General features: G+C 34.8%; 1 protein-coding gene across 7 annotated transcripts; it reads left to right on the top strand.

The window, feature by feature from the left end:
• The first annotated feature begins 314 nt into the window (after positions 1–314).
• On the top strand, positions 315–22152 carry LOC145266605 (methionine adenosyltransferase 2 subunit beta-like). 7 transcript variants are annotated; one of them, XM_080122493.1, is made up of 5 exons: positions 315–520; positions 8469–8678; positions 17145–17259; positions 19868–20017; positions 21302–22152. In XM_080122493.1, exons 2-5 carry the CDS (start codon positions 8481–8483, stop codon positions 21745–21747), a joined length of 909 nt encoding a protein of 302 aa, XP_079978619.1. In that variant the 5' UTR covers positions 315–520; positions 8469–8480; the 3' UTR covers positions 21748–22152. The 7 variants fall into 7 exon arrangements, with proteins under 7 accessions (XP_079978619.1, XP_079978622.1, XP_079978623.1 ...); XM_080122496.1 differs by having other exon boundaries at positions 345–481; XM_080122497.1 differs by having other exon boundaries at positions 504–613.
• The last annotated feature ends 5615 nt before the right edge of the window (positions 22153–27767 follow it).

The following is a 27767-nucleotide window of genomic DNA, read 5'->3' as shown; positions in this document are numbered from 1 at the left end:
TTTTCAAGATGTCTTTTAACATGTTTTATTAATCATTTGTTCATATATATATATATATATATATATATATATATATATATATATATATGGTACTCGTAGCTAAATTGAATATTGAAAGGTTCAAATCTTTGGTTCTATTGGACGAAACTACATGAAAATTTGCAGACTTTTGGAAAATTATAATACTATTCTATGGTTAAAATTTTATGACAATTGGTATAAAAGAACCTGTATTTCAAACCAATAAAATATACCCAAATTTGCCTACATTTGTATATAGTGTCCTGGCAAGCCAGCTTCAGTTTTGCTGCTTCGGTTGTCTCCCCTGTGGCCTTGCAAGACCACTGATTATATTAGTTCTGTTTATTTTTTTTATATGTATTCAAAATTCAGGAGATCTTCAGTTCATAAACTATTGTAAAAAAAAAAAAGTTTAGCCGATCGTCACCTTCATGTCACGTGATAATCGACTTTAAAACAGGTTTTTTTTTTTTTCTTTTACCGATTTTCGCCGTGAAAGGTGAGTTGAACGAATTGTTCACTTTGTTACTTCGGATTCGCAACATTCATTTTTTACTAATTTATTAATTAAATATTTAATTTAAACTAACCGGTAAGTTCTATTGTGTGCACAAAGAAGAAAAAAAGTGTTTTGTAAAAAAACAAAAAAAAAAAAAAAAGTTTCCGACAACGTAAATTATTTCCAACAAAATCAATTTAAGTCGTGAATTATAAATAACAATAATGATTACTTTGTGCACAATTATAGACAATAATGTTATTTAAAAAAAATTTCTTTTTTTTTAACGTGGGAGTTTTTACTGCTTGTTAAGATAGTTTACATCTCGATTTTCTTTTTAATGTGATTTTAAGCCAAAACAATATTACGTACTTAATGTCGGAAATATTGATATATCCAAGAATTACGAAAATTTATCGGATAGAACAACTGCTATTGTTTTTTAGTTAAAAAAAAAAAAAAAAAAAGTGTATCGGTATTCACGTATAAGGAAAATAAAATTTCCCTTAATTTTCCGTAAAAATTACTTCTAAGTAATATTCGATGGATTTTCGTAATTTTCGTATATATTACTATTTTCGACATGACAAGTAAGTACTGGGGTTTGGGGTTTGTATTACTGTACACAGAGATTCGAAAAAGTTGTCAAAAAACAAATATATAACAAATAAATGTTATCAAAGGCAAGATAAGTTACTTTTCTACCAAACTGGATATAATTTTCGTGTTTTTATTCAATGTAACATGTTTATTCAGCTCGAAAAGCATACAGTGTTTACCGATGTATTGAAAAATTCAAAATGGCGGCCGACTCTCTCTTAAACACGGTCAGTTCGGGAAAAGGTGTTATAAATAATAAACTAGTCAAAATACTGTTAGAAATTAAATTCGCTCAATATATATTACCGTGACATAAGTTGACATATATTCGGTGGTTTTTTTAATAGTATTTTGTCTAGTTTATTATTTATAACACCTTTTCCCGAACTTACCGTGTTTAAGAGAGAGTCGGCCGCCATTTTGAATTTTTCAATACATCGGTAAACACTGCATGTTTTTCGAGCTGAATAAACATGTTACATTGAATAAAAACACGAAAAATATATCCAGTTTGGTAGAAAAGTAACTTATATTGCCTTTGATAACATTTATTTGTTATATATTTGTTTTTTGACAACTTTTTCGAATCTGTGTACAGTAATACACCCCCCCCCAAAAAAAATAGCTCGATTACTGCGTAAGTATCTACATTCTTTCTGGTGTTTATGCACTTCTGTTACCACGCTATTTTTTTTTTTTTTTAATAGTGATTCAAGTTTTATATCTTTTCTATGAAATTGTTAAGTGAAAGAGAATAGTTAGAAAACCCCCTCCCCATGTTAAGAATGGCTTTCTAAATAACGTTCTTATTTCAGCACGGTAACAAAAGTAAAAGTGCCTTATTTAAAAAAAATAAATAAATAGGTAAATGCGCAGAATAACCTAGTCGGGTCGAGTGTAGCCTACGTAAATAGAAGACCGTTCCATTAATCACATTATCTGTTGACGTCGCACAATAAAGTGCAATGGTCAGTCACGGCTGAGTGATAACGCGGCCACCGAGATATAGCCGTAGTGATAGACGACTAGTCATTATTTTTTTAATTTTTAAAGAAATTGCTGCAGGATTTATAAAACCGGACCAAAACTGACTGCATTTTCTTTTCCAAAAGATAAAGATTATTTTACATCTGGACAGGAGTTTTTTTTTTTTTTTTTTTTTTTTGCCGAGAAAATACAGTCGCAAGGTTTTATATTTTCAAAATGTAAAATGCTTCTACTTTTAAAAGAACCTTCGTAAATAATCGTCTAACCGCCGAAAACGGTGTCAGATAAAAACTTTGTCTTGATATAAAAATGTTCCGCTTTTACTGAACCAAACTTATTGTTTTAAAGTCGACGTGAACAAGGTGTACACGCCGAACCCCCATTATTATTATTTTTTTTTTTTTTTTTAAATTATAGCGATAAACAGAAATGAAAGAAAAATTTTGGCATTTGTTTACGACCTGCCTCAGCGTAGTAATACTTACGCCGTAGTATAAACACCCCCAACCAAACCACTCCATGTTAAGGACGGCTTTCGGAGTACTCCCCCCCCCCTCCAACCTTCCCATTTTAGAACGGCTTTTGAGGTTGGGGTGTTTATTCTGAAAGCCGTTCTTAACATGGGGGGGGGGGGTTATAATACGCTGGGGCAGTGGGGATGGGGAGGCAACATTGTAAAAATTTACCAAAACTTTTCTATGGTACTTCAATCTTCATTCCGTGACGAGTAGTAGTAGTAGAAGATTTTATATTCCAAAAATTACAAAAATTGATCGAGTAGTTTTTTTTTTTTTTTCTTTTTTATTTACGGAAAACAAATTTGCCATTTTTCCCCCTCGATAAGTGACATATTTTACTGATCATAATAAAGGGGAGGTAATCAGTGATTGGTTTGACATCTCCACGCCACGTACACTCGGGTTGTCTGCCTTTGTCCACCGATTCATTGTGACGCCTTTTTTCATCCTCGTCGAAACAGCAAAAATTGATTTTTCTCGAATAAAACTACTTGATCAAATTACGTGATTTTTGGAGTTTTTCATCTCCGTCCCGTGACTGGTGGTACGTACATTATACTAGGTACGTGCATTCTCAGACAGCTTTTCGACTGTCTCAGTTTGGAGGCATCCGTATATTCCGTATTTATAAAACTACTGTTTTTTAATGTTGTTGCGCTTTTGCGAACGGCAAAGTCATTCGGTTTTGGGGCTAATTCAGCTATTTTTTGTGCAAACAAGGTGTTTTTTTTTTAATTCAATATCTAAGGGCTTTACTTTACTAATTATCTTTGAAATAGACCCAGAAAACTAATATTTATCTCCAAACGCATGCACCAGGAAGGGAGCGACGCTTGTTTTTTTTTTTTCTGCTGGTCTCCATAGACCTCAACGCCCAATGAGTACCAGGATTTTTACAACGAATTTATGGTACTAGTGCAGTGTATCCGTGCTGAAATAACGTTATTATTTAAAAATCTTAACATGGGGAGGGGGAGGGTGTTTGTTTGTACCTATTCTGTACTTTAACCTTACAATTGAATAAAATAAAAACTTGGAAATACGATTTAAAAAAAATAGCGCGGATCAGTAAGTGCACTAGCACCGAATTTATGTAAATTTAAAATTTAGCTGAATTGGTTAGCTCGCCGTGAAAACATTTTTCACAACTTTTTTTTTCCACGTGTATAAATAGTTTTTTTTCCTTTATGAAATTAAGTTTAGTCCTTAATCTTTCAAATACAATCAAAAAAAAAAAAAAAAAATTGATAAATCTGCTTTCAAAACTAGGTCCCCCATATCTTTATTCGTTTATTTTTGCCCGTACCTACATTATGCAGACATTTCTGTAATTTCTTTAATTTCTTTATGCCGCTGTAATTGCTAATCTCAATAAGGATTTTTTTTTTTCATCTTTTCAGTGAATTATTATCAATTGGATACTAATCTATCAGATTACCAAAAAAAAAAAAAAAAGTCCAAATTTCAACATTTAAAGATTATTTGGATTTATCGAATGTGATTTTATTTTCACAATGTTTCGATCGATGTAACCTTCGACCTTCTTGATGTGTATCATGTCAAACTTGGGAATGTTTCTGTCGAACTCGGGAATTTGGACAAAATTTCTAGCGGAACCCTTCATTTACTTCAAGGGGGTAGCTTGCTCTTGTTCTGTCAGCCATAACTGGATAGAGGTCTTAAGTAATTCGCAATTGTATTTTTTTTTTTTTTTTTTTTTTTTTGTCTGCAAGGACCCGTGGCACAGTGGTTGGAGTACTTGGAAAAATCAATTGTAAAAAGTGACCTTCTCCTGACTGTTGAAGGTTCAGTCCTCAATACAATTGCGAATTACTTAGGAACTCTATCCAGTTATGGCTGACGGAACAAGAGCATGCCACCCCCGTGAAGTAAATAAGAAGTTCTGCTCGAAATTCCGTCCAGATTCCTAAGTTCTGTTGAAACATTTCCGAGTTCGACAAGATACAAAGATGGACACCCAAACCATGGTAGAAGAAGAATGACCTACATTGACAACCTGCTCCAGGACACAGGATTGGACAGTGTTTGTGACCTGCAAACTGTCATACGAGATCGAGAGAACTGGAGAAGTCGTGTGGATTTGGTGGTGAAGTGTCCTGAAATGCGACGGAGATGAGATGTTTCATTCTATAAAATTATTTCCTTATATAAAAATGTATTGTTGCCATATTTGCATTGTTTTCACTATCTATATAAATAAAAATATCTATATAAATAAAAATATCTATATAAATAAAAAATAACCATAATCAAAACAGTAGTGAGTGCTCGCTCGTTGCTTCTAAATCTCATTTATCCTCTCATCTTGTTCCACAACTCGATTCGGCTTTCTATGTTCGTGTGATGTAACCGCGTTGAACAAACAGCAGTTTCTCGTCAGCTAAAGAAAAAAGGGGTTTGTATTACTGTACACATAGATTCGAAAAAGTTGTCAAAAAACAAATATATAACAAATAAATATTATCAAAGGCAAGATAAGTTACTTTTCTACCAAACTGGATATATTTTTCGTGTTTTTATTCAATGTAACATGTTTATTCAGCTCGAAAAACATAGTGTTTACCGATGTATTGGAAAATTCAAAATGGCGCCCGACACTCTCTTTAACATGGTAAGTTCGGAAAAGGTGTTATAAATAATAAACTAGACAAAATACTATTTAAAAAACGCTGAATATATGTCAACTTATGTCACAGTAACATATAATGAGCGCAGTTCGAACATTATTTTGTCTAGTTTATTATTTATAACATCTTTTCCTGAACTTACCGTGTTAGAGAGTGTCGGGCGCCATTTTGAATTTTCCAATACATCGGTAAACACTGTATGCTTTTCGAGCTGAATAAACATGTTACATTGAATAAAAACACGAAAAACATATCCAGTTAGGTAGAAAAGTAACTTATCTTGCCTTTGATAACATTTATTTGTTATATATTTGTTTTTTTTTGTTTTTTACAACTTTTTCGAATCTATGTATACAGTAATACAAACCCAAAAAAAAGAATTTGCAAAAAAAAATTGTTTGCTAGACAAATATAAAATCTTTTATTTCTCGCTTTGTGTTGTGTGCTTCGGTCGGCAGACAAGAGGTGGGCAGATTTCAAACACAGCGCAATGGTTACCATCATTTTTTGACTCGTTTCTCTCTCGTCTTGCTTCTTCATATCGACCTGTTCTCTCACAGGTGTTTAACCCTGGCAACTGTGAGGTCAACTACTACGGCGACATCAGTTTTGACTGCACTTATCACTCTGTACTCTAGCCTGCCGACCGCGCGTGTGTGCACAGTTTCAATACGTGACCTTCGCAGTTGGGACTGCTTAAGTCACAACATCAAATTTCTGGATACCTATTCCGAAAAAGCTCTGTTTATAAATTTCTAGTTAAAAACGGTATCTTTTTCTTGTTTATTTTTTAGAAAATATTTCCACCAAAAAAAAAAATAAAATGAATGATAAAATAGTTTTTCATTGCTTATCTATTTAACCTGAAAAATACAAAAAAAAAAAAAAAAGAATGGTTACTCGTTCTGTCCTGCACTTTGCCATACATATACTGGTGATCAATCTTTCTGTAAAACAGGCATAGTGTTTCTCATTAAATCCTGGGCAATGCTAAGTGTTCTTGCTAATATACCATAAATCGAATTTCACAGAATTTATCCTGAACTTGCCCATAACTAAAGCAACAAGCGGTCATTTATCTTCCTCTCATAACGGAATGATGTGACACAAGGATCAGGAAAGGGGATTTGAAAAACCAGCAAACTAGAGAAAGAACACTTTAGCAAAAACTGCCTGGGCAGCCCCATAGGCAATTCATAGTATGAGCGCCTTAGGCGATTAGAAATAAACTTAGCCATTCTCAAAGGGAGAAAACAAAGCACAAGATTAAAACCATATCCAAGTAAACGGAGAAATGTCATCGAAACAATGGTCAAGGCTCTGTTGGCTTTAGTGCTGGAATGCATGAATGAGTAATAGACTAGTTGTCCAGTGTTAGTGTAGTGAGCGGAGTGTAAAGAAGGAATGTTTCTCATTAAATCCCAGGCAATGCCAAGTACTCTTGCTAATATACCATAAAAAAAAATCAAATTTCACCAAATTTGCCCCTGAACTTGTCCATTACTGGATAAATGAAAATTGTTTTTCTTTTTTTCATTATTAGACCTTATTCCATTTTTTTTTTTTTTTTTTTTTTTTTTTACACAGTGATCACCACTTATCAAGGCCCGGAAGCCACTCAGGGATAAGGGTTATTGAAAGTACATCACGTTAGTGAGGAGATTTTATGAAGTGTTTAATTAGGGGGGCGGTTCATTAGGAATTTGTTAACATTAGACTTGAAGACATCCAAGTTGTAGTCCGGAGGGAAGCAGGCAGACGGAACAGAGTTCCACAGGCGTGCAGTTCTAAGAAAGAAGCTTTGCTCATGAAATCCGCGTTTTGATTTAGGCACAGATATAGAGTGGGGGAAATTTTTCACAGTGGATTCAGCTAGACGGGTGTTTTTCGTGAAAGTTTGGCGAGGGGGGACCAGGGATTGGAGTTCAGACGAGCACCTGCCATGAAAATAACGATAAAACAAGGATAGGCTCGCAACGTCTCTTCTGTGGGAGAGGGGTTGCAGGGTAGAGAAAAGGGCATCCCCCACTAAACCACAAAGTCTATTTTGTACTCTGTCAAGGCATGATAGGCTGTTTTTGGCAGCTCCTGCCCAGATATGGCAACAGTATTCCATCCTTGGCCGTACTTGGCTTTTATATAGATAGAGAATTGCATCAGTAGTGAGATATCTTCTGGAGCGGTAGAAGGATCCCACCATCTTTCCTGTGACCTTGGCAACAGACTTGATGTACGTGTTCCATTTCAGATCAGGAGTAAAGGTCAAACCCAGAAGCTTGTCAAAACACGGGGCCTCACCCAGACGAGAGCCATCCATCACAATTGATGCCAGCTGGGGATCAGAGCGTTGATGATGTAAGGATAGGAGTTTGGTTTTAGATGCATTAAAGGTAACTAGCCACATCTTCCCCCACTGAACCACGCGCTCGAGATCAGAGGAGAGAGAATCCGAGAGAACTTTGTCATTTACAGCCTTTGATGTGTTGCCGTAGATGGTCGTGTCATCAGCATAGATGTCAACGAATGATTTAAGTATGTGTTTAGGGAGGTCATTGATGTAGATCAGGAAGAGAGTTGGGCCCAGGATTGACCCCTGAGGGACTCCAGCATTTATATTGCAGGCCTCCGATTTTTTTTGGTTACCATTATAACATTTGTAACTTTTGATTTGAAATTTTTTGGATGCATTTTCATTTACCTTCAGTAAAGGGGGGGGGGAATTCTCGTTTACAACAAATATAAAAGTGGTATTTATTTAAAAAAAAAAAAATTAAAAATATGTGTATTAAGGAAGACTATATAATTCTGTGAGTTCCACAGAAAGACTGATGTTGGCAACCTTCATGTAGTTCTTTTTGTAAGTAACCCAATGTCTTTCTGGAAAGAATTCTAACTAGAAAGATATTGGGAGAAACGAATGCCAACAATAATCATCCGATTGAATGAATGATCCTCATCGTCGTCATCATCATAAACAACTGATGATGCTGATAATATTATGATGCTACTAGTGGGCAAAGATGATGGTACAGTGATAATGAATAGATAAATTTACCAGGATGTTAAAGTTCGAGGTTACGTTGTCGAAACCATTTTAAATAACAACAAAGATGAAAATAGCAGTCCGAATAATACAACCCTTGTCTGAAAAGTTCTGAATTTTTTTTTTTTTTTTTTTTTTTTTTTTTAATCAAGAATATCTGCAAAATGTCTTCGTCTGGAAAGTACCGCGCTCTGATAACTGGTGCATCTGGTCTGTTGGGTCGTGTTGTAAAAAGGGCTTTCACTTCTCAATCCCAAAATTGGGAAGTTCTTGGCACAGCGTTCACCCGAGTGAAGGAGGACCTCATTGCGTTGGACTTGACTAAGGAAAATGAAGTTTTCAAAGCAGTTCAGAATTTTAAGGTAAGATTTTTTTTTTTTTTTTTTTTTTCAACTTTCTTTTAAATCATTGTTTTGGTGTAAACTTGTTTTGTCAGCCAGTCTTGTAACCCTTATCTTTCTTGTTGATCTGTTGAAAAGCTTACTTTTTGACTAGGCTTTTTGGAGTCAAGAGGATTGAACGCTGCGAGTAGGGTCTTTTTTAGGCTTGGAAGTGATTTTACCTTCCTGTCACTTTATTATTATTAGGCTTAATTTCTTACAGCAAGTGGCTTAATGTCTCGTGTAATTTTCATTAAAAAAATTTGACCAATATTTATTGATTGTTTTTTTTTTTTTTTTTGTTACTTCAAATTTAAATCATGATAATACATGCGCTTTTTTTTTTTTTTTTTTTTAATCAAATGCCTTCAACAAGGGTTGACGTTGGTATGGGCAAAAATGACGGAAAAAAAATTCAGGGACATAGTTTTGAAAGCGGGTTTTTCATAATATTTTTGCAGGTTTTTAAGTACTTTTTAATTGTATTTGAAAGATTAAAACCTCAAGTTAATTTCCAAAAAGAAAAAAATATTTGTACACGTGATAAAAAGAGTTATAATGAAAAATGTTTTCACGGCGATAATCAGAAGTTGACAAATTCAGCTAAATTTGAAGTTAAATAAATTCAATTGTAAAAATCCTTTGAAAGATAAATATTAATTTTCTGGGTCTGTTTCAAAGAATTAGTAAAGTTCTAAGATATTGAATTAAATAAAAAAAAAAACACCTTGTTTGTACAAAAAATAGCTTAATCAGCCCCCAAAAGCAAAAGATTCTGGCTTCACACAATCACAACAAAGGAAAAATGATCCAAATGTGAATTCTATGGAGGCTCAAAATGACAGAAACTTCAAAGGCTATCTGAAAATGACGTCAGGGAGTTAAGGGGAAGTAGGGAGTGCTGGCTTTCTTTTTTTTCCCCTCCAGCTGTGCATTCGTACATTCCTATTGTGAACGTTTGTATACTTTTTACTATTTTTTAATTTAATTATTTTTCTATGCTCCTGCTTTTAAATTAAAATTTTTTTTTTTTTTATTTCAAGATTATATAAAAAAAATTATGTTACACCGAAAGTTTTACATTCATGTGAGCAAGGAAAATATTAAAATCTTACATATCAAAAATTATGCGAAACATATAATCTAAAAAAAAAAATAGAAATATTTTTGCAATTATAAATTTTTTTATGTGAAAATATTAAATAAAAAATGCTTGATTCATTGATAATATCGGTAGTTCGAGAAATTAATTTTTCTTTGAGTTATATTGATTTCAGTAATACAGATTTTAGCGGCTTTTTTTGTAATGTTCCTGAAAAAATAATTTTTTTATTGTTACAATTTACGATGCTTTATTTTCATGAAAAAATAAAAATAAATTTTTTTTATACCCCTGAAAAGCATAACTTTAGTAAAGATATTTTTGTTTAAACAAAATACATTTCCACTAAAATTCAAATAAAAATACTGGGTTCATTATATTCCGTGCTCATTAGTTGATAAATACTGAAAATTTCATTAAAATTGTTAATTTCCTGATTTTTGGTGAATTTTTAAGTAAAGGGAGGGGTAAACATGTTCTTGTATTCTATTCATTTTGCAGGTACCTAATAATGTGCATGTGTTTGAGTGGTTTATTTAATGTCTTGTTTGTTTGAATGGTTCATTTGTCATGTTTGTTTGAATGGTTTATTTAATGTCTTGTTTGTTTGAATGGTTTATTTAATGTCATGTTTGTTTGAATGGTTCATTTAATGTCATGTTTGTTTGAGTGGTTCATTTAATGTAATGTTTGTTTGAGTGGTTCATTTAATGTAATGTTTGTTTGAATGGTTCATTTAATGTCATGTTTGTTTGAATGGTTCATTTAATGTCTTGTTTGCTTGAGTGGTTCATTTAATGTCATGTTTGTTTGAGTGGTTCATTTAATGTAATGTTTGTTTGAATGGTTCATTTAATGTCATGTTTGTTTGAATGGTTCATTTAATGTCTTGTTTGCTTGAGTGGTTCATTTAATGTCTTGTTTGCTTGAGTGGTTCATTTAATGTCTTGTTTGCTTGAGTGGTTCATTTAATGTCTTGTTTGCTTGAGTGGTTCATTTAATGTCATGTTTGTTTGAGTGGTTCATTTAATGTCTTGTTTGCTTGAGTGGTTCATTTAATGTCATGTTTGCTTGAGTGGTTCATTTAATATCTTGTTTGCTTGAGTGGTTCATTTAATGTCTTGTTTGCTTGAGTGGTTCATTTAATGTCTTGTTTGCTTGAGTGGTTCATTTAATGTCATGTTTGTTTGAATGGTTCATTTAATGTCTTGTTTGCTTGAGTGGTTCATTTAATGTAATGTTTGTTTGAATGGTTCATTTAATGTCTTGTTTGTTTGAATGGTTCATTTGTCATGTTTGTTTGAATGGTTTATTTAATGTCTTGTTTGTTTGAATGATTCATTTAATGTCTTGTTTGTTTGAATGGTTCATTTAATGTCTTGTTTGTTTGAATGGTTCATTTAATGTCATGTTTGTTTGAATGGTTCATTTAATGTCATGTTTGTTTGAGTGGTTCATTTAATGTAATGTTTGTTTGAATGGTTCATTTAATGTCATGTTTGTTTGAATGGTTCATTTAATGTCTTGTTTGCTTGAGTGGTTCATTTAATGTCTTGTTTGCTTGAGTGGTTCATTTAATGTCTTGTTTGCTTGAGTGGTTCATTTAATGTCTTGTTTGCTTGAGTGGTTCATTTAATGTCTTGTTTGCTTGAGTGGTTCATTTAATGTCATGTTTATTTGAGTGGTTCATTTAATGTCTTGTTTGCTTGAGTGGTTCATTTAATGTCATGTTTGCTTGAGTGGTTCATTTAATGTCTTGTTTGCTTGAGTGGTTCATTTAATGTCTTGTTTGCTTGAGTGGTTCATTTAATGTCTTGTTTGCTTGAGTGGTTCATTTAATGTCATGTTTGTTTGAGTGGTTCATTTAATGTCTTGTTTGCTTGAGTGGTTCATTTAATGTCTTGTTTGCTTGAGTGGTTCATTTAATGTCTTGTTTGCTTGAGTGGTTCATTTAATGTCTTGTTTGCTTGAGTGGTTCATTTAATGTCTTGTTTGCTTGAGTGGTTCATTTAATGTCATGTTTGTTTGAGTGGTTCATTTAATGTCTTGTTTGCTTGAGTGGTTCATTTAATGTCTTGTTTGCTTGAGTGGTTCATTTAATGTCTTGTTTGTTTGAGTGGTTCATTTAATGTCTTGTTTGCTTGAGTGGTTCATTTAATGTCTTGTTTGCTTGAGTGGTTCATTTAATGTCATGTTTGTTTGAGTGGTTCATTTAATGTCTTGTTTGCTTGAGTGGTTCATTTAATGTCTTGTTTGCTTGAGTGGTTCATTTAATGTCTTGTTTGCTTGAGTGGTTCATTTAATGTCTTGTTTGCTTGAGTGGTTCATTTAATGTCTTGTTTGCTTGAGTGGTTCATTTAATGTCATGTTTGCTTGAGTGGTTCATTTAATGTCTTGTTTGCTTGAGTGGTTCATTTAATGTCTTGTTTGCTTGAGTGGTTCATTTAATGTCTTGTTTGCTTGAGTGGTTCATTTAATGTCTTGTTTGCTTGAGTGGTTCATTTAATGTCATGTTTGCTTGAGTGGTTCATTTAATGTCTTGTTTGCTTGAGTGGTTCATTTAATGTCATGTTTGTTTGAGTTGTTCATTTAATGTCTTGTTTGCTTGAGTGGTTCATTTAATGTCTTGTTTGCTTGAGTGGTTCATTTAATGTCTTGTTTGTTTGAGTGGTTCATTTAATGTCTTGTTTGCTTGAGTGGTTCATTTAATGTCTTGTTTGCTTGAGTGGTTCATTTAATGTCATGTTTGTTTGAGTGGTTCATTTAATGTCTTGTTTGCTTGAGTGGTTCATTTAATGTCTTGTTTGCTTGAGTGGTTCATTTAATGTCTTGTTTGCTTGAGTGGTTCATTTAATGTCTTGTTTGCTTGAGTGGTTCATTTAATGTCTTGTTTGCTTGAGTGGTTCATTTAATGTCATGTTTGCTTGAGTGGTTCATTTAATGTCTTGTTTGCTTGAGTGGTTCATTTAATGTCTTGTTTGCTTGAGTGGTTCATTTAATGTCTTGTTTGCTTGAGTGGTTCATTTAATGTCTTGTTTGCTTGAGTGGTTCATTTAATGTCATGTTTGCTAGAGTGGTTCATTTAATGTCTTGTTTGCTTGAGTGGTTCATTTAATGTCTTGTTTGCTTGAGTGGTTCATTTAATGTCTTGTTTGCTTGAGTGGTTCATTTAATGTCTTGTTTGCTTGAGTGGTTCATTTAATGTCTTGTTTGCTTGAGTGGTTCATTTAATGTCTTGTTTGCTTGAGTGGTTCATTTAATGTCTTGTTTGCTTGAGTGGTTCATTTAATGTCTTGTTTGCTTGAGTGGTTCATTTAATGTCATGTTTGTTTGAGTGGTTCATTTAATGTCTTGTTTGCTTGAGTGGTTCATTTAATGTCTTGTTTGCTTGAGTGGTTCATTTAATGTCATGTTTGTTTGAGTGGTTCATTTAATGTCTTGTTTGCTTGAGTGGTTCATTTAATGTCATGTTTGTTTGAGTGGTTCATTTAATGTCTTGTTTGCTTGAGTGGTTCATTTAATGTCTTGTTTGCTTGAGTGGTTCATTTAATGTCTTGTTTGCTTGAGTGGTTCATTTAATGTCTTGTTTGTTTGAGTGGTTCATTTAATGTCTTGTTTGCTTGAGTGGTTCATTTAATGTCTTGTTTGCTTGAGTGGTTCATTTAATGTCATGTTTGTTTGAGTGGTTCATTTAATGTCTTGTTTGCTTGAGTGGTTCATTTAATGTCTTGTTTGCTTGAGTGGTTCATTTAATGTCTTGTTTGCTTGAGTGGTTCATTTAATGTCTTGTTTGCTTGAGTGGTTCATTTAATGTCTTGTTTGCTTGAGTGGTTCATTTAATGTCATGTTTGTTTGAGTGGTTCATTTAATGTCTTGTTTGCTTGAGTGGTTCATTTAATGTCTTGTTTGCTTGAGTGGTTCATTTAATGTCTTGTTTGCTTGAGTGGTTCATTTAATGTCATGTTTGCTTGAGTGGTTCATTTAATGTCTTGTTTGCTTGAGTGGTTCATTTAATGTCTTGTTTGCTTGAGTGGTTCATTTAATGTCTTGTTTGCTTGAGTGGTTCATTTAATGTCTTGTTTGCTTGAGTGGTTCATTTAATGTCTTGTTTGCTTGAGTGGTTCATTTAATGTCATGTTTGCTTGAGTGGTTCATTTAATGTCTTGTTTGCTTGAGTGGTTCATTTAATGTCTTGTTTGCTTGAGTGGTTCATTTAATGTCTTGTTTGCTTGAGTGGTTCATTTAATGTCTTGTTTGCTTGAGTGGTTCATTTAATGTCTTGTTTGCTTGAGTGGTTCATTTAATGTCTTGTTTGCTTGAGTGGTTCATTTAATGTCTTGTTTGTTTGAGTGGTTCATTTAATGTCTTGTTTGCTTGAGTGGTTCATTTAATGTCTTGTTTGCTTGAGTGGTTCATTTAATGTCATGTTTGTTTGAGTGGTTCATTTAATGTCTTGTTTGCTTGAGTGGTTCATTTAATGTCTTGTTTGCTTGAGTGGTTCATTTAATGTCATGTTTGCTTGAGTGGTTCATTTAATGTCTTGTTTGCTTGAGTGGTTCATTTAATGTCTTGTTTGCTTGAGTGGTTCATTTAATGTCATGTTTGCTTGAGTGGTTCATTTAATGTCATGTTTGCTTGAGTGGTTCATTTAATGTCTTGTTTGCTTGAGTGGTTCATTTAATGTCTTGTTATTTTGAATGGTTCATTTAATGTCTTGTTTGCTTGAGTGGTTCATTTAATGTCTTGTTTGCTTGAGTGGTTCATTTAATGTCTTGTTTGCTTGAGTGGTTCATTTAATGTCATGTTTGCTTGAGTGGTTCATTTAATGTCTTGTTTGCTTGAGTGGTTCATTTAATGTCTTGTTTGCTTGAGTGGTTCATTTAATGTCTTGTTTGCTTGAGTGGTTCATTTAATGTCATGTTTGCTTGAGTGGTTCATTTAATGTCATGTTTGCTTGAGTGGTTCATTTAATGTCATGTTTGCTTGAGTGGTTCATTTAATGTCTTGTTTGCTTGAGTGGTTCATTTAATGTCTTGTTTGTTTGAATGGTTCATTTAATGTCTTGTTTGCTTGAGTGGTTCATTTAATGTCTTGTTTGCTTGAGTGGTTCATTTAATGTCTTGTTTGCTTGAGTGGTTCATTTAATGTCTTGTTTGCTTGAGTGGTTCATTTAATGTCTTGTTTGCTTGAGTGGTTCATTTAATGTCTTGTTTGCTTGAGTGGTTCATGTTCATTTAATGTCTTGTTTGCTTGAGTGGTTCATTTAATGTCTTGTTTGCTTGAGTGGTTCATTTAATGTCTTGTTTGCTTGAGTGGTTCATTTAATATCATGTTTGCTTGAGTGGTTCATTTAATGTCTTGTTTGCTTGAGTGGTTCATTTAATGTCTTGTTTGCTTGAGTGGTTCATTTAATGTCTTGTTTGCTTGAGTGGTTCATTTAATGTCTTGTTTGCTTGAGTGGTTCATTTAATGTCTTGTTTGCTTGAGTGGTTCATTTAATGTCATGTTTGCTTGAGTGGTTCATTTAATGTCTTGTTTGCTTGAGTGGTTCATTTAATGTCTTGTTTGCTTGAGTGGTTCATTTAATGTAATGTTTGCTTGAGTGGTTCATTTAATGTCTTGTTTGCTTGAGTGGTTCATTTAATGTCATATTTGCTTGAGTGGTTCATTTAATGTCATGTTTGCTTGAGTGGTTCATTTAATGTCTTGTTTGCTTGAGTGGTTCATTTAATGTCATGTTTGCTTGAGTGGTTCATTTAATGTCTTGTTTGCTTGAGTGGTTCATTTAATGTCATGTTTGCTTGAGTGGTTCATTTAATGTCTTGTTTGCTTGAGTGGTTCATTTAATGTCTTGTTTGCTTGAGTGGTTCATTTAATGTCTTGTTTGCTTGAGTGGTTCATTTAATGTCTTGTTTGCTTGAATGGTTCATTTAATGTCATGTTTGCTTGAGTGGTTCATTTAATGTCATGTTTGCTTGAGTGGTTCATTTAATGTCTTGTTTGCTTGAGTGGTTCATTTAATGTCTTGTTTGCTTGAGTGGTTCATTTAATGTCTTGTTTGCTTGAGTGGTTCATTTAATGTCATGTTTGCTTGAGTGGTTCATTTAATGTCATGTTTGCTTGAGTGGTTCATTTAATGTCATGTTTGCTTGAGTGGTTCATTTAATGTCTTGTTTGCTTGAGTGGTTCATTTAATGTCATGTTTGCTTGAGTGGTTCATTTAATGTCTTGTTTGCTTGAGTGGTTCATTTAATGTCTTGTTTGCTTGAGTGGTTCATTTAATGTCTTGTTTGCTTGAGTGGTTCATTTAATGTCTTGTTTGCTTGAGTGGTTCATTTAATGTCTTGTTTGCTTGAGTGGTTCATTTAATGTCATGTTTGCTTGAGTGGTTCATTTAATGTCTTGTTTGCTTGAGTGGTTCATTTAATGTCTTGTTTGTTTGAATGGTTCATTTAATGTCATGTTTGTTTGAATGGTTCATTTAATGTCATGTTTGTTTGAATGGTTCATTTAATGTCTTGTTTGTTTGAATGGTTCATTTAATGTCATGTTTGTTTGAATAGTTCATTTAATGTCATGTTTGTTTGAATGGTTCATTTAATGTCTTGTTTGCTTGAGTGGTTCATTTAATGTCTTGTTTGTTTGAATGGTTCATTTGTCATGTTTGTTTGAATGATTCATTTAATGTCATGTTTGTTTGAATGGTTCATTTAATGTCATGTTTGTTTGAGTGGTTCATTTAATGTCTTGTTTGCTTGAGTGGTTCATTTAATGTCTTGTTATATTGCATAATCACTTGACACACCAGTTCTTACTAGATCACTGAAGTTAAGTAACGTTGAGCCTGGCCAGTACCAGATGGGTGACCATTTGGGAATTCTAGACGCTGTATGTGCTCTCCGCTCAACTTGGCATTGTTTTCAGTCGTCCTGTACCTCAACTTGCCACTGGAATGCAACAACGTTGACTCAGGAGAGGCATGGTTGATGACTGTGCAACTCTTGTCACACAAATTTCACACGCAGACACCCTTACAGTGGGTATCCATAGTCTGTCAAGACTGAAGGAAGCCACGCACACTGTTTGAGTGGTGCATTTAATGTCTTGTTTGTTTGAGTGGGTAATTTAATTTAATTTCTTGTTTATGAACATAATATATAGTTAATATGGTTGCTATCTTCTACAGCTTACGAACCACACATTTATTAAAAGCAAAAATTCAAAGTAGAAAAAAAAAAATCTTGTTCTTTTTCTGTTGACAACATCATGCCAATGATTACAATTTTACCATTTTTTTTTCATAATCGTTTACGTAAAAATGATCGACATAATCTCTTTACTTGTAGCCGCACGTTATTATTCATTGTGCTGCTGAGAGACGCCCCGATGTTGTTGAAAAGCAAGTAGAAGCCACTCACCAACTCAATGTTGGTGCAACGTCAACACTCTGCAAGGCGGCAGGTAAGGTTCTTAGAATATGCATTTTCACAACTCGTTTAGTAAACATATATTCCAAACATGTGAAACTATCAACGTCCATCCGCCTCATGTGTTAGGAAGTAAAAAAGAAATAAGTTTATCATCAGAACATAGGAAGTTGTTCACCAAGGTATGCAAAACGCAGCTGAATAGGATTGTTAATCAACGTCTGGGAAACAAAAGACCAAATATAAATGTAGATGTATTCAAAGTTAGTTTACGGGCACTTTGACGAGAGACAATGGGTTTTGCAATAGTTTACAATAGTTAGAAACATTTTATGGACGGTCTTGGGTTTGTGACAGTTTACAACAGTTTATGGACGTTATTTAATTAATTGGAATTCTTATTGAGATGAGTAATTTGTATTATTTATCCATTTATTTATTGCGGACTATTATCCTCATGTGTTGTTGTTTCACTACGTTTCGGCCAACTATTCCTCTGGCCTTCATCATGTGGTTAACCATGACGGGATAGGAACACTGAATCTCCTAACTGCATCCTCGGCAATTACTGCCTTCCATAGTTGTCGTCTCTGGCCAGCTTTGGGTAGGATTGAAACCGCTATCTTCAGACAATGCTCACCTGGAACCATAGAGATCAAACGTCTCTATCATTTGTGCCATGGGCTCCAAAGTTTATGGATAGTCTTGGGTGTGTGACAGTTTACAACAGTGAGGAACAGTTTTGGGTTTGTGACAGTTTATGACAGGAACAGTTTATAGACGGTCTTGGGTTTACAACAGTTTATGGACTGTCTTGGGGTTGCAGCGGTTTATGACAGTTAGGAACAGTTTTTGGACGGTTTTGGGTTTGCAATAGTTGATGACCGTTTTACGATTGAACACGGTAGAATGCAGATTGTGACTTAGTTGAAGTTTTTTTCTTTTTTTTTTACATGGGGGTCACCATTTATCGAGGCCCAAGAGCCACTCGGGAATAAGGGTTATTGTATGTACACTAATCAGTGGGATAGTATCGTAGTAATAGTTAGTATTGGGGATTTGATGAGGTGTCAGTACTTAAGGGGGCAGTTCATCAGGAATTTGTTTGTGTTGGACTTGAAGACATCCAAGTTGAATTCGGGGGGAGGGGGTAAACAGGCAAGCGGCAGAGAGTTCCACAGGCGTGCGGTTCTAAGAAAGAAGCTTTTTTCATGGAATCTACGTTTTGATTTAGGCACGGATAAAGAGTGGGGAAAATTGACAGTGGTTTCAGCTAGTTGGGTGTTTTTCGTGAAAGATTGGCGGGGGGGGGGGGCAGAGAATGGAGCTCAGACGAGCACTTGCCATGGAAATAACGATAAAACAGAGACAGGCTCGTAACGCAAGTTGGAAAAACTTTGAGATGAGCTGACTTCAACTGACAAACACGGCCCGACGGTAGACAGATGTGGACTGTTATAGCAATAAAGGGGGGGGGGATTTAATTTTTTTTTTTTTTTTTTTACATTGCGTTTTCGGTAATCAGGAGATCTTATTTATTAGAGGGGAGGGTGGAGAGTGGTAACATACTACGAACATTAAATTAGCGTATTTTATGCTAATTTAATGTTCGTGATATGTTATTGCATTTTGCCTTTTTATTTAATAAATAGGATCTCTGGATCAAATAATTTATAATCTGGAAACCATGACACACGTACATACGTACGTTAAAGGTACTATGGTATTAATATATAATATATATATATATATATATATGTATATATGTAAAATACATTTTGAATTTTACCGTCATTGGATACTTTACCTTTCACCAGACTATCCATTCACGTGAAATCACCTTTTTCTTCACCATATTCCTTCTACTTCACTTTTTTGTTTTCAAGTAAGATCTTTGACTTATTTGTTTCATCAAATACTTTTGTATGCAAAATCCGATCCCGCATTTTGCTAATTCCTACCCTCTGATAAGAAGGAAAGTATTTCTTTGAAATTCCGCGGATTAAGGACTATCCACTTATTTAGTGTTTCCTTTTAAAATTAAATATGTTTTTTAACTCTTTTTCAAAGTGTTTTTTAACATGTTTTATTAACTATTTGCTCTTATATATATATATATATATATATATAATTTTAAAAATATATATGGCGATTAAGCTACACTGAATATTCCGCGTTTCATCCACTCTAGGACTCTTCAGGCTTATGCACGAATTTATAAATTACTAACTAGCTCTACCTACGTATTGAGCACTTTTGAAGTAAATACTTAAAGTTCACGCATTTCGTATATTAATTTTATGTGAGTAAATGAAGTAGTTTTATAGATATTTATCTGTTGTGAGACCGAAACTTACCTGCGTCATAGACTCTTCCGAGTACTATACTATGATGTGAGATAACCTTCTTAGGGAGCAGTATCATAATACCGTAAAAACAGCAGGAGTACTAGTAGTACTGAGTACGTATGGATACCATCAGCTAGTAAGCTCCGCTTACCCTTTATCCTATCCTTGTAACCTTTTGGTTAATATATCTTTCTTACACCTAATCCGTGTTCCATGTTTTCCTTCTGTGGTCTCAACCTTGGGTCCACATCATTACTAAGACTTACATTTTGGTTCTTTTATTTTTCATTTTAGCTGAAAATAATTGCTGGTTGCTCTACATCAGCACGGATTATGTTTTCGATGGCACGAAACCGCCTTACCAGGTCGACGACGAACCTAATCCTTTGAATGCATATGGTACTTCCAAGTTGCAAGGTGAAGAGGTGGTTAAAAAAGCAGGAAGTAAGTTTTCTTTTTCTATTTTGTCAAAGAATACCTGTCCCAGGAGCGGCAAAATTAATTCCCCCAAACAGTTTCGCCCTATTTTTATGTGTCGCATTAAACAAACATTCAAATCTACACAAAGTAGAAAGTGGATCTTGGGTTTACTTTTGCTGTGGGGTCATTCTCAAGAGATCATCTGGGGTGTCAGCGTTATCATTAAGGAGGTTCTAAAGGTGACACCTCCATCTTTCCAGGATACTCTCACGGTCACAGATGGTCGTGGTCCCATTTGCGTCCTTCAGGCTGCCCACTGATGATCATGTGGGACCGAAAATTTCCTTCGTTGCTGCATAGAAACTGCGCAGGTCATGTTGGTCAGCGAAGTGCTGGATCTCAGCAGCTTTTCTCTGGCACCAGATGTTCTGGGCTTCACGAATCCGTCTTTGGCAGTCAGTGAGTACGTTTGTTGGCAGCTGTAGGTTGGTTCTCTGAAATTAGACGAGATGGTGACGTCATTCTCATCAAACCAGTTCTTGGTGGTGTGACCCGGTACCTCCTCCGCGGCACGGATCAGGGCGTCTCTGAGGGTGGTCCATTGGTGCTCTACTGTCGCCTGACTCACAGGCCCTGCGAGGTGTTGTTCGCAAGCCTCCCTGAAATTCTGTGCCAGCTGTGGGTTGTGGAGCATGCTACAGTCAAAACGTTGGTTTCGTACGCTATTAGGTGTCCTTTTGGGTGGTCGAATGATCATCAGGAGTCTGTGATCCATCCAGCAGTCATCCGTCCTGGGCAGGGATCGCGTGATGTGGACGTCTCCTTGGTCTCTGGCTCTGGTCAGAACGTAGTTCAGGGTGTGCCAGTATTTGGATCTGGGGTGTCTCCACGTGGTCTTTTGTCATTTGGGTAGCTGGAAGATGGTGTTGGTTACCACGAGTTGATGTTCTGCACATAGACCCAGTAGGAATTGGCCATTGGCGTTGAAGCTTCAAATGCCATGGCGGCCGATAATTCCCTCCCACAGGCGGTGGTTCCTGCCTATTTGGGCGTTAAAGTCGCCCAGCACAACAAACTTGTCATTGACAGACAATTAATAAAAACATGTTAGTAATTACTTTTAATTCATAAAACATTTTAAATTTCTTTCAAAGAGTTGTTGTTTTTGTTTTTCTCTAATTTTTTATTTGTTTTTGTTTTTCTCTAATTTTTTATTTATTTTTGTTTTTTGCTAATTTTTTATTTGTTTTTGTTTTTTGCTAATTTTTTATTTGTTTTTCTCTAATTTTTTGTTTGTTTTTTTATCAGACTTTGCCATTCTTCGTGTCCCCCTGTTATATGGACAAATTGAGAAGATCGAAGAAAGTGCTGTGACAATCTTGTGGAAAAACCTCCAAACTACAGACACTCGAAAAACATCAGACTATGAACGTCGCCATCCAACCACCACGGATGATGTCGCAGCTGTTATCCTTTCCATGGCCGAAAAGAAAGTCCAAGGAGAAAATATGTCTGGGATATTTCATTGGAGCGGAAATGAAAATATGACAAAGTATGACATGGTCCAGACAATGGGAAGTGTGTTTGGTGTCTCAACCGATCACGTTATTGCCGATAAAACGGCTAGTTCTGGAGCCCATCGACCTTTTAACAGCTACCTCAGTTCAGACCGTCTTGAGGCAATGGGAATCAAACCAAAACGAACGCCATTCAAAGAAGGAATTAAGGCTGCCCTGCAGCCATATGTAAATTGATTGAACCATTTGTTATCGTTTGTCACAAACAAAACCAACAGAATATAAATATTTTAGTGTAAATTTTTTATTTATATTTGATGGTCATGTTGACATTTTGTTTGAACCCATCACAGTTGAACATGATGCTGGTGATAATCTAAAAAAAAAAAAAACACCTAGCCTAACTTATTGAAGATGGCAAATAGTAATCTATATCATATTCCTCTTGGTTTTTCCACTTTTTCTTGGAAAACTGGGCCGATCGGGATAAAATGAAATAATCAATCGTAATAATAAAAAAAAAAAATCATATTTACTTGTCTCCGCATGACTAGGTGTATCAGAATTTTTGGGGAATTTTTGACACCCCTGACACGAAACTGCGAATAAAATATAAAAAACTCGTAATTTCTCTTTTAAAAATGGGTTGTTTATTTTCTTTATGGATTATACTTCTAAATACTTCTAAAATAAACTATAAAAGTTGTATAAAAAATAATAGAAATATTATTTTTTCTTTTTTTAAAAAAAACATTTTTTTTTACGTAATGAAATCAATTGCATTTTACGAGTTAAATATTTTTCAATTTTTACACTTTAAAAATCTATCAGAATTTTTCTATTGATTCTATTTTTACGATATTTTCAGGTTCAATGTGAAATTTTATGCTCTTTCCGTTTTTTTGTTTTTTTTAAATTCATGCCCCCTATTTTGAAATGTCTATTAAAAAGTAAATAATTAATTTACTCACCAAAGTTTTATATATCACAAATTGAAGATAAAAGATCAATAAATAATATATATTCAAATTTAAAACAAAAAAGCATTTTTTTAGAAATTTACCTGTAAAGTCCGAAGTTTAAAACTTTTTTTTTTTTTTCAAAACCACGTTTGTTTTTTTTGTTTTTTTTGTTTTTTTTTTAAATGAAACCTTGGTCTTTGCTTCTTTAATTGAAAAAAAAATTAGGGCTTGAATTACATTTTTCGAGTAGTTATAAGCTTGGAAAGACAGGAGGTCGAATTATTCAATATTTTTTCACGCATTCGTAAGGTCAGTTTTTGACACACCTACCGCATGACGGCATGGAATCTTTATCAGGAACCTGATGATGCCAGACTTTGAACAAAGTTAGAGCTGAAATATGTATGCACATAAGTAGCCAAAAAATTTTTTGTGTAAATAAAAAAAAAAAAAGTATACTGAAATATAGCTCTGTTTGTTATTGAGCACTATTCTATTAACACTGTAGTTTCATCGGACTGATCCCTATTAACAAACTCTATCTCATGATCGATTATTGTCACTTTAACTCAAACGACGACAGTCAAATATTTATTTTTTATTATTTAATATTCAAATCAACTGCTCCTGCTGTTATCTGCTGAATTGTAAATTTTATATGCAACAAAATCAGAAAATGAAATTATTTGATATTGTGTTGTCTTTATACTTAGTTATAAAAGATCAAAGAAAGTGCTGTGACTTCCCACAGAAGAGACGTTACGAGCCCATCTCTGCTCTATTGTTATTTTCATGGCAAGTCTGATCTCCAATCTATGGTCCCCACTTGCTAAATTTTCCCAAAACACACTCATCTAGCTGAAACAATTATTAGTAATTTCCCTTACTCTTTGTGCCTAAATCTAAATGTGTATTCCATAAACAAAGTTTCTTTCTTAGAACTGCACGTTTGTAGAACTATTTCCCTACTTTCCAACTGACTACAATACAGTTGTCTTCAAGTCCAATGTAAACAAGTTATTGATGAGCCTGTGGAACTCTTTTCTGTTTCCTTGTTTTACAGCTGATAAATATGATCGTCTTCAAGTCTAACATAAACAAATTCTTGATGAGCTGTTTCCTTAAGTAATCCAATTTACCAAATTTCCACTACTAACGATTTTTTTTTTTTACATGGTGGTCACCACTTATCAAGGCCCATAAGCCACTCGGGGATAAGGGCTATTGCGTGTACAGTAATCAATGGGATAGTATCGTAGTAATCGTTATTTGATGATCGGAGATTTGATAGTGTCTTAAGGAGGCGGTTCATCAGGAATTTGTTTATGTTGGACTTGAAGACATCCAAGTTGTAGTTAGATAAGAAACAGGCAAACAGAAGAGAGTTCCACAGGTGTGCACTTCTAAGAAAAAAGCTTTGTTCATGGGATCTACGTTTTGATTTAGGCACAGATAAAGAGTGGGGAAAATTATTGACAGTGGTTTCAGCTAGACAGGTGTTTATCGTGAAAGATTGGCGAGGGGGGGGCAGAGATTGAAGCTCAGACAAGCACTTGGGATGGAAATAACGATAAAACAAGGATAGGCTCACAACGTCTCTTCTGTGGAAGAGAGGTTGCAGGGAAGAGAAAAGGCATCCCCCACTAAGCCACGAAGTCTATTTTGTACTCTGTCAAGACAGGATAGGCTGTTTTTAGCAGCTCCTGTCCAGATGTGGCAGCAGTACTCCACCTTTGGACATACTTGGCTTTTATATAGATCGAGAATTGCATCAGTAGTGAGATATCTTCTGGAGCGGTAGAAGGATCCCACCATTTTCCCAGTGACCTTGGCAACTGACTTGATGTATGTGTTCCATTTCAGATTAGGAGTAAAGGTCAAACCCAGAAGCTTGTCAAAACCTGGAGACTCCTCAAGATGAGAGCCGTCCATTTTAATTGATGCCAGATGGAGATTAGAATATTGATGATGTAAAGATAGGAGCTTGGTTTTAGATTCATTAAAAGTAACTAGCCACCTCTTCCCCCACTGTACCACACACTCAAGATCAGAGGAAAGAGAACTTTGTCATTTACAGCCTTTGATGTGTTGCCATAGATGGTCGTGTCATCAGTATAGATGTCAACGAATGATTTAAGTATGTGTTTTGGGAGATCATTAATATAGATCAGGGAGAGAGTAGGGCCCAGGATGAGCTCCTGAAGGACTCCAGCAGTAATACTGCAGGCCTCTGATTTCTGCCCATCAACCACTACTCTTATGAGCCTATCAGAGAGAAATGATTTAATAATTGAGAAAACATTTCCAGTTCTACCATAGCTGGAGATCTTGTGAAGTAAACCTTTATGCCATGCCCTATCAAAGGCCTTTGGTATGTCAAGAGCAATTGCCCTAGAAAGGTTGCCTCTGTCGAGAGATTCGCTAATCCTATGAGATATTACTGTAAGCACATCTGCTGTGAAGTAAACCTTTATGTCATCGCTTCATTATACTATTTCTTACTACGATATTGTCCCATTGACTACCGTATACTCATTGACTTTTATCCTCGAGTGGCCTCCAGGAATTAAGTGGTGACTCCTTTGTAAAATATATATATATTTGATTATTTGTTTTTTGTTTGAGTTTTATTTTTTACTTGTTTTGATTTTCGGTTTTCTTTTAGAATCACTCCCCCATGAATAAAATAATAAAACCCTACAAACACTAAATAATAATTATTGCACACAATTTATCGAAAGCTCTTAATGATGCTTAAATATGCCAAGTGCCTAGTAGGAGAGTCGAACACCAAATAAAGATAAAAGTAAAGTAAGGCCTCCTATTTTTTTTAACTCCAGAAGGTGAAGAGCTAACAGGAATAGTATATAAGGAAGCAATGCCCTCATCTCTATATAAATAAAATGAACTCATTTTTTCCCGTCTGATTTTGACCTTAATAGGATTAAAAATCAAGATATTTCATGCAAATATAGTATGCACAAACGGCAGAACAATATCTGAGGTGTGTTATAGGCTTATTATTTCTCAAATTCCTCGATAATCTTAGATTTCTATACTTTTTCTGCTGAGAAGTCACGGCCAAAATCGGTTAAGATCAATGGAAGTGGTAAAATATTTTCTCTCTAATAAATTCCTCCTCCCCCTGCCACCACTTAACACCGTTTGGGGATCGTTCACAAGGAACAGTTGAGAAGAGAACACCGGTTTGGCTTCGTAGTTCTTTCATGTCAAGTTATTTAAAATCACTAAACTAAGCTGCAGTGCTCTGTGGCGTAGTGGTTAGCGTGCAGGATAATTCACATTATATTTTCACGTTCGCGCCGACCTACCGTAGTCGTTTTTTTTTTTTTTTTTTTTTTTTCCTAAACAACTGGAATGGACTTTTCTTGGTGACCGAACTGTTAACGTTGCAGATGTTTTTTTTTTTGTTTTTTTTTCACACTTTATTTTCCTACTTTTACTCATGACTCCGGGTTTGATCCTTCCTACTTACCTACCATAACATTTTTTAAAACTCCCCCCCCCCGTCCCGGAAACAAACACTCGGGCAACGCCGGGTACCCCCGCTAGTATTGTAATAAAGTGCATATGGGCATGTGTGAGAAAATCAGCAGCAGCTGTAGGATAGCTGACTAGCACAAATATTAGCAGCAGCAGCCGTCTTAGCACATATGCAAATTAAGCAAATGTGCATGTGCTGACATCATGGGAAGGAGGGAAAAAAGGCAGAATAAAGGATAGCACATGGTCGAGCAAAGGAAACGACTGAATGTGTTTTGACTCGTGTGCGGCAATAAAAAATGTGCTGTGTCGTCAAAAAAGCGGAAAGGCAAGCGACAGCAAGACATGCGTGAAAGAGCATCTTGACAGACACGTTGAACGTGTAAGTGATATTTTAAACAGTGAAGTGTGTTGTTGGAAATTACTGGAATAAATGTTTTTTTTTTGTTTTCATTAAAAAAAAAAAGTGCTGAGTCGTATTTTTTATGTTCTCCCTTGTTTGTTTCAGTGATCATACCAGATAATGAGTCTGAAAGGTTTGATATGTAGCGACATGGTTTGAGTGTAACTGCCACATTGCAGTAGTACTATTAAAGCAAGCAAACTTTTCTGCTCCAGAATTTATTTTTCTACATAGTCACCACCATTCTCAAGGCACTTTTGTCAGGAATTCAATCATGCATCTCTGCTTCTAACACATGTTCATGACAAAGGTTGTTTTCTTTGTCTCACACAGTCAATATCTGCAATATTGAGATGAAATTTCAGGTCATAAATGCATAAGTTTAGTCATTATAACGATGGAGTTTGCTTGACTTTTGGGCCAAGATCACAGTGTAGTATCTGTTTTGATGCTACACTTTAACTTTTTCTGTCCTCGGTCAGGGGAGAAGAAATTTTTCATGACTGAGACAATTTTTATTTTTGTTCTTATCCAGAGTGCCCTTTTTTTGGGGAACTGAATTTTCTCCATTAAAAACCGACCTTGTGTCTAACACTGCCCTCATGGGGAGACACGTAAATAGGGATAATGCAATATGCAATTTGCAATTCCATCTTGTATAATAGATGGAGTAAAAAGAAAATAGGAGGCATTACTTTCTGAACGTCCCTCGTAAATTACATGCAATGCTTCAAGCAAACTACATCAGAAACTTGCGCAATATATGTTACCGTGACATAGGCTGACATATATTCGGTGGGTTTTTAACAGTAGTTTGTCTAGTTTTTTTTTAACTCCTTTTCCCAAACTTACCGTGTCAAAGAGAGAGTCGAGCGCCATTTTAAATTTTCCAATACATCGGTAAACGCTGTATGTTTTTTGAGCTGAATAAACAGGTTACATTGAATAAAAACACTAAAAACTTATCCAGTTAGGTAGAAAAATAACTTATCTTGTTTTTGCTAACATTTATTTGTTATATATTTGTTTTTTTGACAACTTTTTTTAATCTATGTGTACAGTAATACAAACCTGTTTTTTGGAATATGATATTACTTGTTAATTTAGCAAGCATACAATCTCATTAAAGCTGTTTTTATCAACCTCTTTCCTTTCATTCTTTATTTTTGATTGCCCGTCCAAAACAAGGCAGTTTTGTTTTATTTTCTTAATTATCCTTTTTTATATTTGACTAGCAGGGTTACGCAGCGTTACTCAGAGCGAAAGTGTTAACTATTATCTCTCGTTACGTCTGCATTTCCACAAAGTTGCTCGGCAGATGACAGGAAGAATCGGAAGTGGTCGACAAGTAGTTTTCTGAATATTAAGACATATTTTTTTCTAATATA

Source organism: Euprymna scolopes, chromosome 41 (genome assembly GCF_053919585.1).
Source record: "Euprymna scolopes isolate OS-2025 chromosome 41, ASM5391958v1, whole genome shotgun sequence".
Taxonomy (NCBI): Eukaryota; Metazoa; Mollusca; class Cephalopoda; order Sepiida; family Sepiolidae; genus Euprymna; species Euprymna scolopes.
Note: the sequence above shows the minus strand (reverse complement) of the source record. Positions and strands in the feature narration are given on the sequence as shown.

Excerpts from the sequence above, each read along its gene's own strand:
- LOC145266605 (XM_080122493.1), top strand. The coding sequence starts at position 8,481 with ATGTCTTCGTCTGGAAAGTACCGCGCTCTGATAACTGGTGCATCTGGT. Across the intron at positions 8,679-17,144 it reads AAGCAGTTCAGAATTTTAAG|CCGCACGTTATTATTCATTG; the intron begins GTAAGATTTTTT and ends CTTTACTTGTAG. Across the intron at positions 17,260-19,867 it reads AACACTCTGCAAGGCGGCAG|CTGAAAATAATTGCTGGTTG; the intron begins GTAAGGTTCTTA and ends TTTTCATTTTAG.